Source organism: Salvelinus fontinalis, chromosome 19 (genome assembly GCF_029448725.1).
Source record: "Salvelinus fontinalis isolate EN_2023a chromosome 19, ASM2944872v1, whole genome shotgun sequence".
Classification (NCBI taxonomy): domain Eukaryota; kingdom Metazoa; phylum Chordata; class Actinopteri; order Salmoniformes; family Salmonidae; genus Salvelinus; species Salvelinus fontinalis.
The window spans coordinates 51575621-51593024 of record NC_074683.1 but is presented as its reverse complement, the minus strand read 5'-3'; the positions used below and the strand labels follow the sequence as shown (position 1 = coordinate 51593024).

Sequence of the window (17404 nt, the reverse complement as noted above, 5' to 3'; positions counted from 1 at the left end):
TGGGAGTCTAGGGTATGTACAGCTGTCTCTACTGGGAGTCTAGGGTATGTACAGCTATAGGTACTGGGAGTCTAGGGTATGTACAGCTATAGGTACTGGGAGTCTAGGGTATGTACAGCTATAGGTTCTGGGAGTCTAGGGTATGTACAGTTGTCTCTACTGGGAGTCTAGGGTATGTACAGCTATAGGTACTGGGAGTCTAGGGTATGTACAGCTGTCTCTACTGGGAGTCTAGGGTATGTACATCTATATGTACTGGGAGTCTAGGGTATGTACAGCTGTATGTACTGGGAGTCTAGGGTATGTACAGCTGTCTCTACTGGGAGTCTATGGTATGTACAGCTATAGGTACTGGGAGTCTAGGGTATGTACAGCTATAGGTACTGGGAGTCTAGGGTATGTACAGCTGTCTCTACTTGGAGTCTAGGGTATGTACAGCTATAGGTACTGGGAGGATAGGGTATGTACAGCTATAGGTACTGGGAGTCTAGGGTATGTACAGCTATAGGTACTGGGAGTCTAGGGTATGTACAGCTATAGGTACTGGAAGTCTAGGGTATGTACAGCTATAGGTACCAGGAGTCTAGGGTATGTACAGCTGTAGGTACTGGGAGTCTAGGGTATGTACAGCTGTCTCTACTGGGAGGCTAGGGTATGTACAGCTGTCTCTACTGGGAGTCTAGGGTATGTACAGCTATAGGTACTGGGAGTCTAGGGTATGTACAGCTATAGGTACTGGGAGTCTAGGGTATGTACAGCTGTATGTACCGGGAGTCTAGGGTATGTACAGCTATAGGTACTGGGAGGGTAGAGGAGAGTAGAGGAGAGTAGAGGAGAGTAGAGGAGGGTAGAGTAGAGTAGAGGAGAGTAGAGGAGAGTAGAGGAGGGTAGAGGACAGTAGAGGAGAGTAGAGGAGAGTAGAGGAGAGTAGAGGAGAGTAGAGGAGAGTAGAGGAGGGTAGAGGACAGTAGAGGAGAGTAGAGGAGAGTAGAGGAGGGTAGAGGAGGAGATTGCTAGAGGAGAGTAGAGGAGGGTAGAGGAGATGACAGTAGAGGAGGGTAGAGGAGAGTAGAGGAGAGTAGAGGAGAGTAGAGGAGGGTAGAGGAGGAGATTGCTAGAGGAGAGTAGAGGAGGGTAGAGGAGAGGAGAGTAGAGGAGAGTAGAGGAGAGTAGAGGAGGGTAGAGGAGGGTAGAGGAGGGTAGAGGAGGGTAGAGGAGAGTAGAGGAGAGTAGAGGAGAGTAGAGGAGAGTAGAGGGGTGTAGAGGAGAGTAGAGGAGAGTAGAGGAGAGTAGAGGAGGGTAGAGGAGAGTAGAGTAGAGTAGAGGAGAGTAGAGGAGAGTAGAGGAGGGTAGAGGAGAGTAGAGGAGAGTAGAGGAGGGTAGAGGACAGTAGAGGAGAGTAGAGGAGAGTAGAGGAGAGTAGAGGAGAGTAGAGGAGAGTAGAGGAGGGTAGAGGACAGTAGAGGAGAGTAGAGGAGAGTAGAGGAGAGTAGAGGAGGGTAGAGGAGGAGATTGCTAGAGGAGAGTAGAGGAGGGTAGAGGAGATGACAGTAGAGGAGGGTAGAGGAGAGTAGAGGAGAGTAGAGGAGAGTAGAGGAGGGTAGAGGACAGTAGAGGAGAGTAGAGGAGGGTAGAGGAGGAGATTGCTAGAGGAGAGTAGAGGAGGGTAGAGGAGATGACAGTAGAGGAGGGTAGAGGAGAGTAGAGGAGGGTAGAGGAGGGTAGAGGAGAGTAGAGGAGAGTAGAGGAGAGTAGAGGAGAGTAGAGGAGAGTAGAGGAGAGTAGAGGGGTGTAGAGGAGAGTAGAGGAGAGTAGAGGAGGTTAGAGGAGAGTAGAGGAGAGTAGAGGATGGTAGAGGAGATGAGAGTAGAGGAGAGTAGAGGACAGTAGAGGAGAGTAGAGGAGGGTAGAGGAGGGTAGAGGAGAGTAGAGGAGGGTAGAGGAGGGTAGAGGAGAGTAGAGGGTAGAGGAGGGTAGAGGAGAGTAGAGGAGGGTAGAGGAGGGTAGAGGAGAGTAGAGGAGAGTAGAGGAGGGTAGAGGAGAGTAGAGGAGAGTAGAGGAGAGTAGAGGAGGGTAGAGGAGGGTAGAGGAGAGTAGAGGAGAGTAGAGGAGAGTAGAGGACAGTAGAGGAGAGTAGAGGACAGTAGAGGAGAGTAGAGGAGGGTAGAGGAGGGTAGAGGAGAGTAGAGGAGAGTAGAGGAGGGTAGAGGAGAGTAGAGTAGAGGAGAGTAGAGGAGGGGAGAGTAGAGGAGAGTAGAGGAGAGTAGAGGAGAGTAGAGGGGTGTAGAGGAGAGTAGAGGAGAGTAGAGGAGAGTAGAGGAGAGTATAGGAGAGTAGAGGGTAGAGGAGGGTAGAGGAGAGTAGAGGAGAGTAGAGGAGGGTAGAGGAGGGTAGAGGAGAGTAGAGGAGAGTAGAGGAGAGTAGAGGAGAGGAGAGTAGAGGAGAGTAGAGGAGAGTAGAGGAGAGTAGAGGAGGGTAGAGGAGAGTAGAGGAGAGTAGAGGAGAGGAGAGTAGAGGAGAGTAGAGGAGGGTAGAGGAGAGGAGAGGAGAGGAGAGTAGAGGAGAGTAGAGGAGGGTAGAGGAGAGGAGAGGAGGGTAGAGGAGAGTAGAGGAGAGTAGAGGAGAGTAGAGGAGAGTAGAGGAGGGTAGAGGAGAGTAGAGGAGGGTAGAGGAGGGTAGAGGAGAGGAGAGGAGAGTAGAGGAGAGGAGAGGAGAGTAGAGGGGTGTAGAGGAGAGTAGAGGGGTGTAGAGGAGAGTAGAGGAGAGTAGAGGAGGGTAAGGGGTGTAGAGGAGGGAGGAGGAGGAGGAGGAGGAGATTGCTAGAGGAGAGAGGCAGGATTTTGCTTGATTTTCTCTCTTGGATGGCTGTAGGTTTAGTCACAAATGGTTTACCATTTTTTGGGCCAATAGGGCTCGGGTCAATAGCGGTTCATTCCATTTGGGAAGCAAACTGTGTGCTAGTCTGTGGTGGGTGGCTGAGTGAGAGATGGGCCCTCTGGACCCGTGTATTCGGCTGTCGGGGTGTTGGGGTGGTTTCCTTGGAGATGTTTGGCTTGAGGCAGACGAGACTGGCAGACAACCATTCATGTAAGATAACAGAACGGGGAAAATCCTGTCTGAAAATGACCACTTAGAATTCACTCCCAGAACTATCGCCCTCCTGTTCTCTCCCAGACAGTAGAGATATCTCCCTCCCTCCTGTTCTCTCCCAGACAGTAGAGATATCTCCCTCCCTCCTGTTCTCTCCCAGACAGTAGAGCTATCTCCCTCCCTCCTGTTCTCTCCCAGGCAGTAGAGATATCTCCCTCCCTCCTGTTCTCTCCCAGACAGTAGAGCTAACTAGTATCCCTCCTGTTCTCTCCCAGACAGTAGAGCTATCTCCCTCCTGTTCTCTCCCAGACAGTAGAGCTATCTCCCTCCCTCCTGTTCTCTCCCAGACAGTAGAGCTAACTAGTATCCCTCCTTTTCTCTCCCAGACAGTAGAGCTATCTCCCTCCTGTTCTCTCCCAGACAGTAGAGCTATCTCCCTCCTGTTCTCTCCCAGACAGTAGAGCTAACTAGTATCCCTCCTGTTTTCTCCCAGACAGTAGAGCTATCTCCCTCCTGTTCTCTCCCAGACAGTAGAGCTATCTCACTCCCTCCTGTTCTCTCCCAGACAGTAGAGCTATCTCCCTCCCTCCTGTTCTCTCCCAGACAGTAGAGCTAACTAGTATCCCTCCTGTTCTCTCCCAGACAGTAGAGCTATCTCCCTCCTGTTCTCTCCCAGACAGTAGAGCTAACTAGTATCCCTCCTGTTTTCTCCCAGACAGTAGAGCTATCTCCCTCCTGTTCTCTCCCAGACAGTAGAGCTATCTCACTCCCTCCTGTTCTCTCCCAGACAGTAGAGCTATCTCCCTCCCTCCTGTTCTCTCCCAGACAGTAGAGCTAACTAGTATCCCTCCTGTTTTCTCCCAGACAGTAGAGCTATCTCCCTCCTGTTCTCTCCCAGACAGTAGAGCTATCTCCCTCCTGTTCTCTCCCAGACAGTAGAGCTAACTAGTATCCCTCCTGTTTTCTCCCAGACAGTAGAGCTATCTCCCTCCTGTTCTCTCCCAGACAGTAGAGCTATCTCCCTCCTGTTCTCTCCCAGACAGTAGAGCTATCTCCCTCCTGTTCTCTCCCAGACAGTAGAGCTATCTCACTCCCTCCTGTTCTCTCCCAGACAGTAGAGCTAACTAGTATCCCTCCTGTTTTCTCCCAGACAGTAGAGCTATCTCCCTCCTGTTCTCTCCCAGACAGTAGAGCTATCTCACTCCCTCCTGTTCTCTCCCAGACAGTAGAGCTATCTCCCTCCCTCCTGTTCTCTCCCAGACAGTAGAGCTATCTCCCTCATGTTCTCGTCCAGACAGTAGAGCTATCTCCCTCCTGTTCTCTCCCAGACAGTAGAGCTATCTCCCTCCCTCCTGTTCTCTCCCAGACAGTAGAGCTATCTCCCTCCTGTTATCTCCCAGACAGTAGAGCTATCTCCCTCCTGTTCTCTCCCAGACAGTAGAGCTATCTCCCTCCTGTTCTCTCCCAGACAGTAGAGCTATCTCCCTCCCTCCTGTTCTCTCCCAGACAGTAGAGCTATCTCCCTCCCTCCTGTTCTCTCCCAGACAGTAGAGCTATCTCCCTCCTGTTCTCTCCCAGACAGTAGAGTTATCTCCCTCCTGTTCTCTCCCAGACAGTAGAGCTATCTCCCTCCTGTTCTCTCCCAGACAGTAGAGTTATCTCCCTCCTGTTCTCTCCCAGACAGTAGAGCTATCTCCCTCCCTCATGTTCTCTCCCAGACAGTAGAGCTAGCTATCTCCCTCCTATCTTTCTAGTCTTTCAATTAGGCAGACAGCTGAGCTGAGGTCAAATATGGTCCTGGAAAGCTGTCTCTCTAAAGGGGCACAATCTTAGATTCAAACAGTGCACTCTCAGACTAGAGTTTTCAAATCAAAGCTATGATCGATGATAACACCTGAAAAACGTCAAATCAAAGCTTTGATCTACGATCAAATCCGAAAGACCTCAAAGCTATGATCTATGATAACACCTCTGAAAGAGGGTGTTTGAACTTTGTCGCCAGATTTTCTCTTGTTTGAATTCCGTCCGGTGTATTCAGTATTTCGCAGGTTAAAAAAGTATATTGAAATGACCAAACAAGCCTTTATTGCTTGGGGCGGCAGGTAGCCTAGTGGTTAGAGCATTGGAATAGTAACCGAAAGGTTGCAAGATCAAATCCCCAAGGTACAAATCTGTTCTTCTGCCCCTGAAAAAGGGTGTCAGTGAAAATAAGAATTTGTTCTGAACTGACTTGCCTAGTTAAATAAAGGTAAAAATTGCAGGCTATATATTGGATTACCTATTCCTCAGGCAATATAATGGATTAACTATTCCTCAGGCTATATAATGGATTGCCTATTCCTCAGGCTATATAGTGGATTAACTATTCCTCAGGCTATATAGTGGATTACCTATTCCTCAGGCTATATAATGGATTACCTATTCCTCAGGCTATATAATGGATTACCTATTCCTCAGGCTATATAATGGATTAACTATTCCTCAGGCTATATAGTGGATTAACTATTCCTCAGGCTATATAGTGGATTACCTATTCATCAGGCTATATAATGTCAAAAATATATAATGAATATTATATTAACTATTCCTCAGGCTATATAGTGGAATACCTATTCATCAGGCTATATAATGGATTAACTATTCCTCAGGCTATATAATGGATTACTACTTATTCCTCAGGCTATATAATGGATTACCTATTCCTTAGGGCTATACAGTGGATTACCTATTCCTCAGGCTATATAATTGATTAACTATTCCTCAGGCTATATAATGAAGTACCTATTCCTCAGGCTATATAATTGATTAACTATTCCCCAGGCTATATAATTGATTAACTATTCCTCAGGCTATATAATGGAGTACCTATTCCTCAGGCTATATAATTGATTACCTATTCCTCAGGCTATATAGTGGATTACCTATTCCTCAGGCTATATAATTGATTACCTATTCCTCAGGCTATATAATTGATTAACTATTCCTCAGGCTATATAATTGATTAACTATTCCTCAGGCTATATAATGGATTACCTATTCCTCAGGCTATATAATTGATTAACTATTCCTCAGGCTATATAGTGGATTACCTATTCCTCAGGCTATATAATGGATTACCTATTCCTCAGGCTATATAATGGATTACCTATTCCTCAGGCTATATAGTGGATTACCTATTCCTCAGGCTATATAATTGATTAACTATTCCTCAGGCTATATAATGGATTACCTATTCCTCAGGCTATATAATGGATTACCTATTCCTCAGGCTATATAGTGGATTACTTATTCCTCAGGCTATATAATGGATTACCTATTCCTCAGGCTATATAATGGATTACCTATTCCTCAGGCTATATAATGGATTACCTATTCCTCAGGCTATATAATGGATTACCTATTCCTCAGGCTATATAGTGGATTACCTATTCCTCAGGCTATATAATGGATTACCTATTCCTCAGGCTATATAATGGATTACCTATTCCTCAGGCTATATAATGGATTACCTATTCCTCAGGCTATATAATGGATTACCTATTCCTCAGGCTATATAATGGATTACCTATTCCTCAGGCTATATAATGGATTACCTATTCCTCAGGCTATATAATGGATTACCTATTCCTCAGGCTATATAGTGGATTACCTATTCCTCAGGCTATATAATGGATTACCTATTCCTCAGGCTATATAATGGATTACCTATTCCTCAGGCTATATAGTGGATTACCTATTCCTCAGGCTATATAATGGATTACCTATTCCTCAGGCTATATAATGGATTACCTATTCCTCAGGCTATATAGTGGATTACCTATTCCTCAGGCTATATAATGGATTACCTATTCCTCAGGCTATATAATGGATTACCTATTCCTCAGGCTATATAATGGATTACCTATTCCTCAGGCTATATAATGGATTACCTATTCCTCAGGCTATATAATGGATTACCTATTCCTCAGGCTATGTCATAGTCCCAATCTGCCGTATAAAACCTGCTTGCTGCTCTCCACAAAGAACGATTGATAATCTCCAAAATTATAGCTGCATAAAAATGGCTTTGCAATGCATTTTATCAAACAAGGTCCAACCTCAACAATGGCAGAAGCATGAGCCTCTGCTTGTCTATGTTCAGTATATGTCTGTTTTGTTTGTAAAATTATTTTAAAAAAAATACACAAATAAATCTATATATTGTGGCCTGTTGAAAAACAGAAGGGTTTGCACTTTGCTGCATGCCTGCCCTGTCTTCATCTCTGCCTCCCAAGCCAACTCTCTGTGTGTCTCTGCTCTACCACCAGGGGGAGCTCTTCCTGGTGCCAGTGAGCCCACAGTAGACACAGAGGTGTCAGTGCAGCCCATCCCACCCTTCTGGTATTATGTAATGGCCGGCGTGGGGGGCCTGTTGCTCCTGGCATCAGTCTGTCTGGTCATGGTTCTCTGTTGTCACCGCTATCAACTAGCAGCCAAGAAGAACAACCAACACTCAGTGTCCTACCAGAGTGCCCACTACCACAGCAGCCACTACGGCCCTGGGCCTAACCACAACCACTACCCCGGGCCTGGGGGGGTTATGTCGTCCCACTACCCCAACAGAGGGCCTCTGTCTGGGTTGGGGCTGGCAGGACCCACCGCACTTCCAATGGAACCCATGCTGTCTATCCGGCTGGAGAAGGAGGATGAGCATCGAGGCTCCCAGTGCTGACTATGTTTGACACAGAGACAGACAGACAGAGAGACAGACAGAGAGACAGTACTGTGACTGGGCAGGCTGAACCAGACAGAAACACCTGCCCTCAGATATCTATAGACACCCTCAGATGATGTCACGAAGGAACGATCTGGGTCTGACTGGCCTTCTGTTTGGAATCTGCTGTCTCTGAAGAAAACATTTTTAAAAAACATTATGAGCCAAAAAAGGTGCAGAAAAGGCTTCAACAGGATTACGATGCTGCCTCTGTGAAGGAATGCAGAAAAAAAAGTGCAGAAAAGGCACCAAAGTTTCCTTCTGTTGATGATATTGTTGGTTTCTCTTTAGCCTCTCTCTTAGTGGAGCTGCTGCTTTGTGGCTTTAAGACAGGACGAGGAGGGTTTGCTGTGATGATGTGCTTCCTGTTTCATTGAGCTTGTTTACGTCCAAAACATCCAGCCAGAACCCTTAGCGACGGGCCCGACTCCTCCAAAGGGTTTCTGGGAAAGATGGGATTCGGAATAAGAGTCTAAGTCCCAATTGGCACACTATTCCCTATATAGTGCACCATGGGCCCTGGTCTAAACTGGTGTGCTATATAAGGGTAGGTTGCCATTTTTGGACGGCCCTTAGTCTTTCAGTGGGGAGTTAAACCTTTGATTGAACAGTCCAAAGGAGAGGACACTCTTATAGCGATGCCAAGATGGAGGAGGGAGGAGAGACGGAAACAGAGACAGAGATAGAGTGGGTGAGAGAGGAGAGGAGAGGAGAGGAGAAAGAGAGAGAAAAAGAGAGAGCAGAAGGGAGTGGAGTGGAGTGGAGTGGAGTGGAGTGGAGTGGAGTGGAGTGGAGTGGAGTGGAGCCTGGATAGTCAGAGGGAGCTGTTTCCACGTGGTAGTGCACCTTTGACATTTACAACAGGAGAGGTGCTCTGTTCACGTATACAGAGAGAGAGACAGACAGAGAGAGAGACAGACAGAGAGAGAGAGACAGACAGAGAGACAGAGAGAGAGAGAGAGACAGAGAGACAGAGAGAGAGAGAGACAGACAGAGAGACAGAGAGAGAGAGAGAGAGACAGAGAGACAGAGAGAGAGAGAGAGAGACAGACAGAGAGACAGAGAGAGAGAGAGAGAGAGAGAGAGAGAGAGAGACAGAGAGACAGAGAGAGAGAGACAGACAGAGAGACAGAGAGAGAGAGAGACAGACAGAGAGAGAGAGAGAAAAACAGAGACAGAGAGAGAGAGAGACAGACAGAGAGACAGAGAGAGAGAGAGACAGAGAGACAGAGAGACAGAGAGAGAGAGACAGACAGAGAGACAGAGAGAGAGAGAGACAGAGAGACAGAGAGACAGAGAGAGAGAGACAGACAGAGAGACAGAGAGACAGACAGAGAGACAGAGAGAGAGAGAGACAGAGAGACAGAGAGAGAGAGAGACAGAGAGACAGAGAGACAGAGAGACAGAGAGAGAGAATGCCGGTATGACATATTACTATTTTGTTTGACCTTCCTCCTGACTCTGGTCCGTGTTTCAGTTTGCTTGGATGATGGACTTGCTTGTGTCTGTTTAGATATATTATAAACTAATGTTTTATTTCCTTTATGAAGGACTGAAGCGATGGAGACAATCCTGTACTAACTGCATTGGCGCACCTATCAATGGAGACAATATTTGTTTTCTTACTATATGCAACAGTCTTCTGAAGCTGCCTTAGACAGCCTTTACCCTCTGAGACAACCTATATCTTCTGAAACAGCCTATACCATGTGAGACAACCTATACCCTGTGAGACAACCTATACCCTGTGAGACAACCTATACCCTGTGAGACAACCTATACCCTGTGAGACAACCTATACCCTGTGAGACAACCTATACCCTGTGAGACAACCTATACCCTGTGAGACAACCTATACCCTGTGAGACAACCTATACCCTGTGAGACAACCTATACCCTGTGAGACAACCTATACCCTGTGAGACAACCTATACCATGTGAGACAACCTATACCCTGTGAGACAACCTATACCCTGTGAGACAACCTATACCCTGTGAGACAACCTATACCCTGTGAGACAACCTATACCATGTGAGACAACCTATACCCTGTGAGACAACCTATACCCTGTGAGACAACCTATACCCTGTGAGACAACCTATACCCTGTGAGACAACCTATACCCTGTGAGACAACCTATACCCTGTGAGACAACCTATACCCTGTGAGACAACCTATACCCTGTGAGACAACCTATACCCTGTGAGACAACCTTTACCCTGTGAGACAACCTATGCCCTGTGAGACAACCTATACCCTGTGAGACAACCTATACCCTGTGAGAAAACCTATACCCTCTCAGACAACCTATACCCTCTCAGACAACCTATACCCTGTGAGACAACCTATACCCTGTGAGACAACCTATACCCTGTGAGACAACCTATACCCTGTGAGACAACCTATACCCTGTGAGACAACCTATACCCTGTGAGACAACCTATACCCTGTGAGACAATCTTTACCCTATGAGACAACCTATGCCCTGTGAGACAACCTATACCCTGTGAGACAACCTATACCCTGTGAGACAACCTATACCCTCTCAGACAACCTATACCCTCTCAGACAACCTATACCCTGTGAGACATCCTATACCCTGTAAGACAACCCTATACCCTGTGAGACAACCTATACCCTGTGAGACAACCTATACCCTCTCAGACAACCTATACCCTGTGAGACAACCTATACCCTCTCAGACAACCTATACCCTGTGAGACAACCTGTACCCTGTGAGACAACCTATACCCTGTGAGACAACCTATACCCTGTGAGACAACCTATACCCTCTCAGACAACCTATACCCTCTCAGACAACCTATACCCTGTGAGACAACCTATACCCTCTCAGACAACCTATACCCTGTGAGACAACCTATACCCTCTCAGACAACCTATACCCTGTGAGACAACCTATACCCTGTGAGACAACCTATACCCTGTGAGACAACCTATACCCTGTGAGACAACCTATACCCTGTGAGACAACCTGTAACCTGTGAGACAACCTATACCCTGTGAGATAACCTATACCCTGTGAGACAACCTGTAACCTGTGAGACAACCTATACCCTGTGAGACAACCTATACCCTGTGAGACAACCTATACCCTGTGAGACAACCTATACCCTGTGAGTCAACCTATACCCTGTGAGACAACCTATACCCTGTGAGACAACCTATACCCTGTGAGTCAACCTATACCCTGTGAGACAACCTATACCCTGTGAGACAACCTATACCCTGTGAGACAACCTTTACCCTATCAGACAACCTATACCCTGTGAGACAACCTATACCATGTGAGACAACCTTTACCCTATCAGACAACCTATACCCTGTGAGACAACCTATACCATGTGAGACAACCTATACCCTGTGAGACAACCTATACCCTCTCAGACAACCTATACCCTGTGAGACAACATATACCCTGTGAGACAACCTATATCCTCTCAGAAAACGTATACCCTGTGAGACCCTCTCAGACAACCTATACCCTGTGAGACAACCTATACCCTGTGAGACAACCTATACCCTGTGAGACAACCTTTACCCTCTCAGACAACCTATACCCTGTGAGACAACATATACCCTGTGAGACAACCTTTACCCTCTCAGACAACCTATACCCTCTCAGACAACCTATACCCTCTCAGACAACCTATACCCTCTCAGACAACCTATACCCTGTGAGACAACATATACCCTGTGAGACAACCTTTACCCTCTCAGACAACCTATACCCTCTCAGACAACCTATACCCTCTCAGACAACCTATACCCTCTCAGACAACCTATACCTGTGAGACAACCTATACCCTGTGAGACAACATATACCCTGTGAGACAACCTATACCCTCTCAGACAACCTATACCCTGTGAGACAACCTATACCCTCTCAGACAACCTATACCCTGTGAGACAACCTATACCCTCTCAGACAACCTATACCCTGTGAGACAACCTATACCCTGTGAGACAACCTATACCCTGTGAGACAACCTGTAACCTGTGAGACAACCTATACCCTGTGAGACAACCTATACCCTGTGAGACAACCTGTAACCTGTGAGACAACCTATACCCTGTGAGACAACCTATACCCTGTGAGTCAACCTATACCCTGTGAGACAACCTATACCCTGTGAGACAACCTATACCCTGTGAGACAACCTATACCCTGTGAGACAACCTATACCCTGTGAGACAACCTATACCCTGTGAGACAACCTATACCCTGTGAGACAACCTATACCCTATCAGACAACCTATACCCTGTGAGACAACCTATACCATGTGAGACAACCTATACCCTGTGAGACAACCTATACCCTCTCAGAAAACTTATACCCTGTGAGACCCTCTCAGACAACCTATACCCTGTGAGACAACCTATACCCTGTGAGACAACCTATACCCTGTGAGACAACCTATACCCTGTGAGACAACCTTTACCCTTTCAGACAACCTATACCCTGTGAGACAACATATACCCTGTGAGACAACCTTTACCCTCTCAGACAACCTATACCCTGTGAGACAACATATACCCTGTGAGACAACCTTTACCCTCCCAGACAACCTATACCCTCTCAGACAACCTATACCCTCTCAGACAACCTATACCCTCTCAGACAACCTATACCCTGTGAGACAACCTATACCCTGTGAGACAACCTATACCCTGTGAGACAACCTATACCTATAGAGTGTAGAAACCTATAGCTAGGGCTCTATTCAATCCGTATCGCGGACGTTCAACGTTGCAGCGTGATTTACATTGAAAGGGAATGTTTTCTCCTGAGTGGAGACTGCTTTTCGTGGTATACGCTGCACACCTGTATGTTTTATCTCAATCGGATATTGGCGTGACATTTCTATGCCACGGTGTGTAAGGCTTCTAGGGATCCGGACTGAATATAGAGACCCTGATCTGAGACCAGACGTCTCGTTATATCTATTGGCTCCAACCGAAAGCAGGGTCAGACAGGGAGGGTTTGGGATTGGCTCCAACAGAAAGCAGGGTCAGACAGGGAGGGTTTGGGATTGGCTCCAACAGAAAGCAGGGTCAGATAGGGAGGGTCTGGCTCCAACAGAAAGCAGGGTCAGACAGGGAGGGTCTGGGATTGGCTCCAACAGAAAGCAGGGTCAGACAGGGAGGGTTTGGGATTGGCTCCAACAGAAAGCAGGGTCAGATAGGGAGGGTCTGGGATTGGCTCCAACAGAAAGCAGGATCAGACAGGGAGGGTTTGGCTCCAACAGAAAGCAGGGTCAGACAGGGAGGGTCTGGGATTGGCTCCAACAGAAAGCAGGGTCAGATAGGGAGGGTCTGGGATTGGCTCCAACAGAAAGCAGGGTCAGACAGGGAGGGTTTGGGATTGGCTCCAACAGAAAGCAGGATCAGACAGGGAGGGTTTGGGATTGGCTCCAACAGAAAGCAGGGTCAGACAGGGAGGGTCTGGGATTGGCTCCAACAGAAAGCAGGATCAGACAGGCAGGGTCTGATGGAGAGTGAGATGGAGAGAGAGATGTAGAGATCAAAGATAACCTTTTTTCTAACGAATGATAGATAGATGTTATTTCTCTGGAAGGAGGAAAATTATTTTTTCAAACACAGACACATGAAAGCATTGGGCAGACAGACGGACTGGCAGAGAGGGAGAGAGACCTTCTGACCCAGCTCTGGGCAGACAGACAGACTGGCAGGGAGGGAGAGAGACCTTCTGACCCAGCTCTGGGCAGACAGACGGACTGGCAGAGAGGGAGAGAGACCGTCTGACCCAGCTCTGGGCAGACAGACGGACTGGCAGAGAGGGAGAGAGACCTTCTGACCCAGCTCTGGGCAGACAGACAAACTGGCAGGGAGGGAGAGAGACCTTCTGACCCAGCTCTGGGCAGACAGACGGACTGGCAGAGAGGGAGAGAGACCGTCTGACCCAGCTCTGGGCAGACAGACGGACTGGCAGAGAGGGAGAGAGACCGTCTGACCCAGCTCTGGGCAGACAGACGGACTGGCAGAGAGGGAGAGAGACCGTCCCAGCAGGCCTAGTGTAAGGGACATTCAGCACTCTCGATCTGTAGACCAATTGGACAATGATTGCTCCCCATGGCGTGGTATTCACAGAATGTGTAACTAGCTAGATGGACATACTAATGGTTCACTGCTTTTCACTCCATCAGAACCATGTTGTTGGGTCCTCTCATGTTCCACACTGTAACAGAACCATGTTGTTGGGTCCTGTCTCATGTTCCACTCTGTAACAGAACCATGTTGTTGGGTCCTGTCTCATGTTCCACTCTGTAACAGAACCATGTTGTTGGGTCCTGTCTCATGTCCACTCTATCAGAACCATATTGTTGGGTCCTGTCTCATGTTGTTGGGTCCTGTCTCATGTTCCACTCTGTAACAGAACCATGTTGTTGGGTCCTGTCTCATGTTCCACTCTGTAACAGAACCATATTGTTGAGTCCTGTCTCATGTTCCACTCTATCAGAACCATATTGTTGGGTCCTGTCTCATGTTCCACTCTGTAACAGAACCATATTGTTGAGTCCTGTCTCATGTTCCACTCTATCAGAACCATATTGTTGGGTCCTGTCTCATGTTGTTGGGTCCTGTCTCATGTTCCACTCTGTAACAGAACCATGTTGTTGGGTCCTGTCTCATGTTCCACTCTGTAACAGAACCATATTGTTGGGTCCTGTCTCATGTTGTTGGGTCCTGTCTCATGTTCCACTCTGTAACAGAACCATATTGTTGGGTCCTGTCTCATGTTCCACTCTGTAACAGAACCATGTTGTTGGGTCCTGTCTCATGTTCCACTCTGTAACAGAACCATGTTGTTGGGTCCTGTCTCATGTTCCACTCTGTAACAGAACCATGTTGTTGGGTCCTGTCTCATGTTCCACTCTGTAACAGAACCATGTTGTTGGGTCCTGTCTCATGTTCCACTCTATCAGAACCATGTTGTTGGGTCCTGTCTCATGTTCCACTCTGTAACAGAACCATGTTGTTGGGTCCTGTCTCATGTTCCACTCTGTAACAGAACCATGTTGTTGGGTCCTGTCTCATGTTCCACTCTATCAGAACCATGTCGTTGGGTCCTGTCTCATGTTCCACTCTGTAACAGAACCATGTTGTTGGGTCCTGTCTCATGTTCCACTCTATCAGAACCATGTTGTTGGGTCCTGTCTCATGTTCCACTCTGTAACAGAACCATATTGTTGGGTCCTGTCTCATGTTCCACTCTGTAACAGAACCATGTTGTTGGGTCCTGTCTCATGTTCCACTCTATCAGAACCATGTTGTTGGGTCCTGTCTCATGTTCCACTCTGTAACAGAACCATGTTGTTGGGTTCTGTCTCATGTTCCACTCTGTAACAGAACCATGTTGTTGGGTCCTGTCTCATGTTCCACTCTATCAGAACCATATTGTTGGGTCCTGTCTCATGTTCCACTCTATCAGAACCATATTGTTGGGTCCTGTCTCATGTTCCACTCTGTAACAGAACCATATTGTTGGGTCCTGTCTCATGTTCCACTCTATCAGAACCATATTGTTGGGTCCTGTCTCATGTTCCACTCTATCAGAACCATATTGTTGGGTCCTGTCTCATGTTCCACTCTGTAACAGAACCATATTGTTGGGTCCTGTCTCATGTTCCACTCTGTAACAGAACCATGTTGTTGGGTCCTGTCTCATGTTCCACTCTGTATCAGAACCATATTGTTGGGTCCTGTCTCATGTTCCACTCTGTAACAGAACCATGTTGTTGGGTCCTGTCTCATGTTCCACTCTGTAACAGAACCATGTTGTTGGGTCCTGTCTCATGTTCCACTCTGTAACAGAACCATGTTGTTGGGTCCTGTCTCATGTTCCACTCTGTAACAGATCCATATTGTTGGGTCCTGTCTCATGTTCCACTCTGTAACAGAACCATATTGTTGGGTCCTGTCTCATGTTCCACTCTGTAACAGAACCATGTTGTTGGGTCCTGTCTCATGTTCCACTCTGTAACAGAACCATGTTGTTGGGTCCTGTCTCATGTTCCACTCTGTATCAGAACCATATTGTTGGGTCCTGTCTCATGTTCCACTCTGTAACAGAACCATATTGTTGGGTCCTGTCTCATGTTCCACTCTATCAGAACCATATTGTTGGGTCCTGTCTCATGTTCCACTCTGTAACAGAACCATGTTGTTGGGTCCTGTCTCATGTTCCACTCTGTAACAGAACCATATTGTTGGGTCCTGTCTCATGTTCCACTCTGTAACAGAACCATATTGTTGGGTCCTGTCTCATGTTCCACTCTGTAACAGAACCATGTTGTTGGGTCCTGTCTCATGTTCCACTCTATCAGAACCATGTTGTTGGGTCCTGTCTCATGTTCCACTCTATCAGAACCATGTTGTTGGGTCCTGTCTCATGTTCCACTCTGTAACAGAACCATGTTGTTGGGTCCTGTCTCATGTTCCACTCTGTATCAGAACCATATTGTTGGGTCCTGTCTCATGTTCCACTCTGTAACAGAACCATGTTGTTGGGTCCTGTCTCATGTTCCACTGTATCAGAACCATATTGTTGGGTCCTGTCTCATGTTCCACTCTATCAGAACCATATTGTTGGGTCCTGTCTCATGTTCCACTCTATCAGAACCATGTTGTTGGGTCCTGTCTCATGTGAAATACAGTACATGCATTTTTGCCTCACTGTAATTACAATGTGCACATTTTCACCCCAGACATTTACACATCCCTTTGAGGAGAATATTTATTTTATGTTAGTTAGATATTGCAGATTTTGTTCTTCTGTTGTACAGCTGTTTGATTTGTCCCAGCCAGCTCTCCGTTCCAGCTTTCTCCTGTGATTTATATATCCACACAGCTCAGTTCTAATCCTTTACATTATTTAATTTATTCTCGTTGCGTTTTATTTATGATCTGCCACGGAGGCAGTTTTCTCCATTTCTTTTTCGCTAACTTTTGAATATTTGAAGAGAAAGAAATTGGCATATTGTCACGAGGGGCTTTTCAAATCAGCTGCGGCTGTCTGCTTCCTACTTCCTACTCTGAGATGAGATTTGTTTAAAGTATTTTCATATTTATAATTAGTTAATGGATCTGATTATATTTATTAAGTCTACGGTAAGCACTTATTTTAGAGTCGCTTTGGGATGCCTCCCAAAGAGCATTATAGTCCCTATGTAGTGCACTACATGGCCCCCTATTCCCTATGTAGTGCACTGCATGGCCCCCTATTCCCTATGTAGTGCACTACATGGCCCCCTATTCCCTATGTAGTGCACTACATGGCCCCCTATTCCCTATGTAGTGCACTATCAAGCCCTGGTCAAAACAAGTAAACTATATGGAGAATAGGTTACCATTTGGGATGCCCCCTCCTCTAAGTCATATCATTGGGATGCCCCCTCCTCATAGTCATATCATTGGGATGTCCCCCTCCTCATAGTCATATCATTGGGATGCCCCCTCCTCATAGTCATATCATTGGGATGTCCCCCTCCTCAAAGTCATATCATTGGGATGCCCCCTC

General features: G+C 46.9%; 1 protein-coding gene across 2 annotated transcripts in view; it reads left to right on the top strand.

Moving 5' to 3' along the window:
* Positions 1-17404, top strand: part of nrp2b (neuropilin 2b) — a gene marked incomplete at its 5' end in the record, with an annotated part of 103854 nt that overhangs the window by 77249 nt on the left and 9201 nt on the right. The window contains 1 exon segment of one of the 2 annotated variants that reach the window (XM_055871922.1): positions 7398-15186. Within the exon segment in view, the coding sequence (XP_055727897.1) occupies positions 7398-7801 (404 nt within the window). 2 annotated transcript variants of the gene reach the window in all.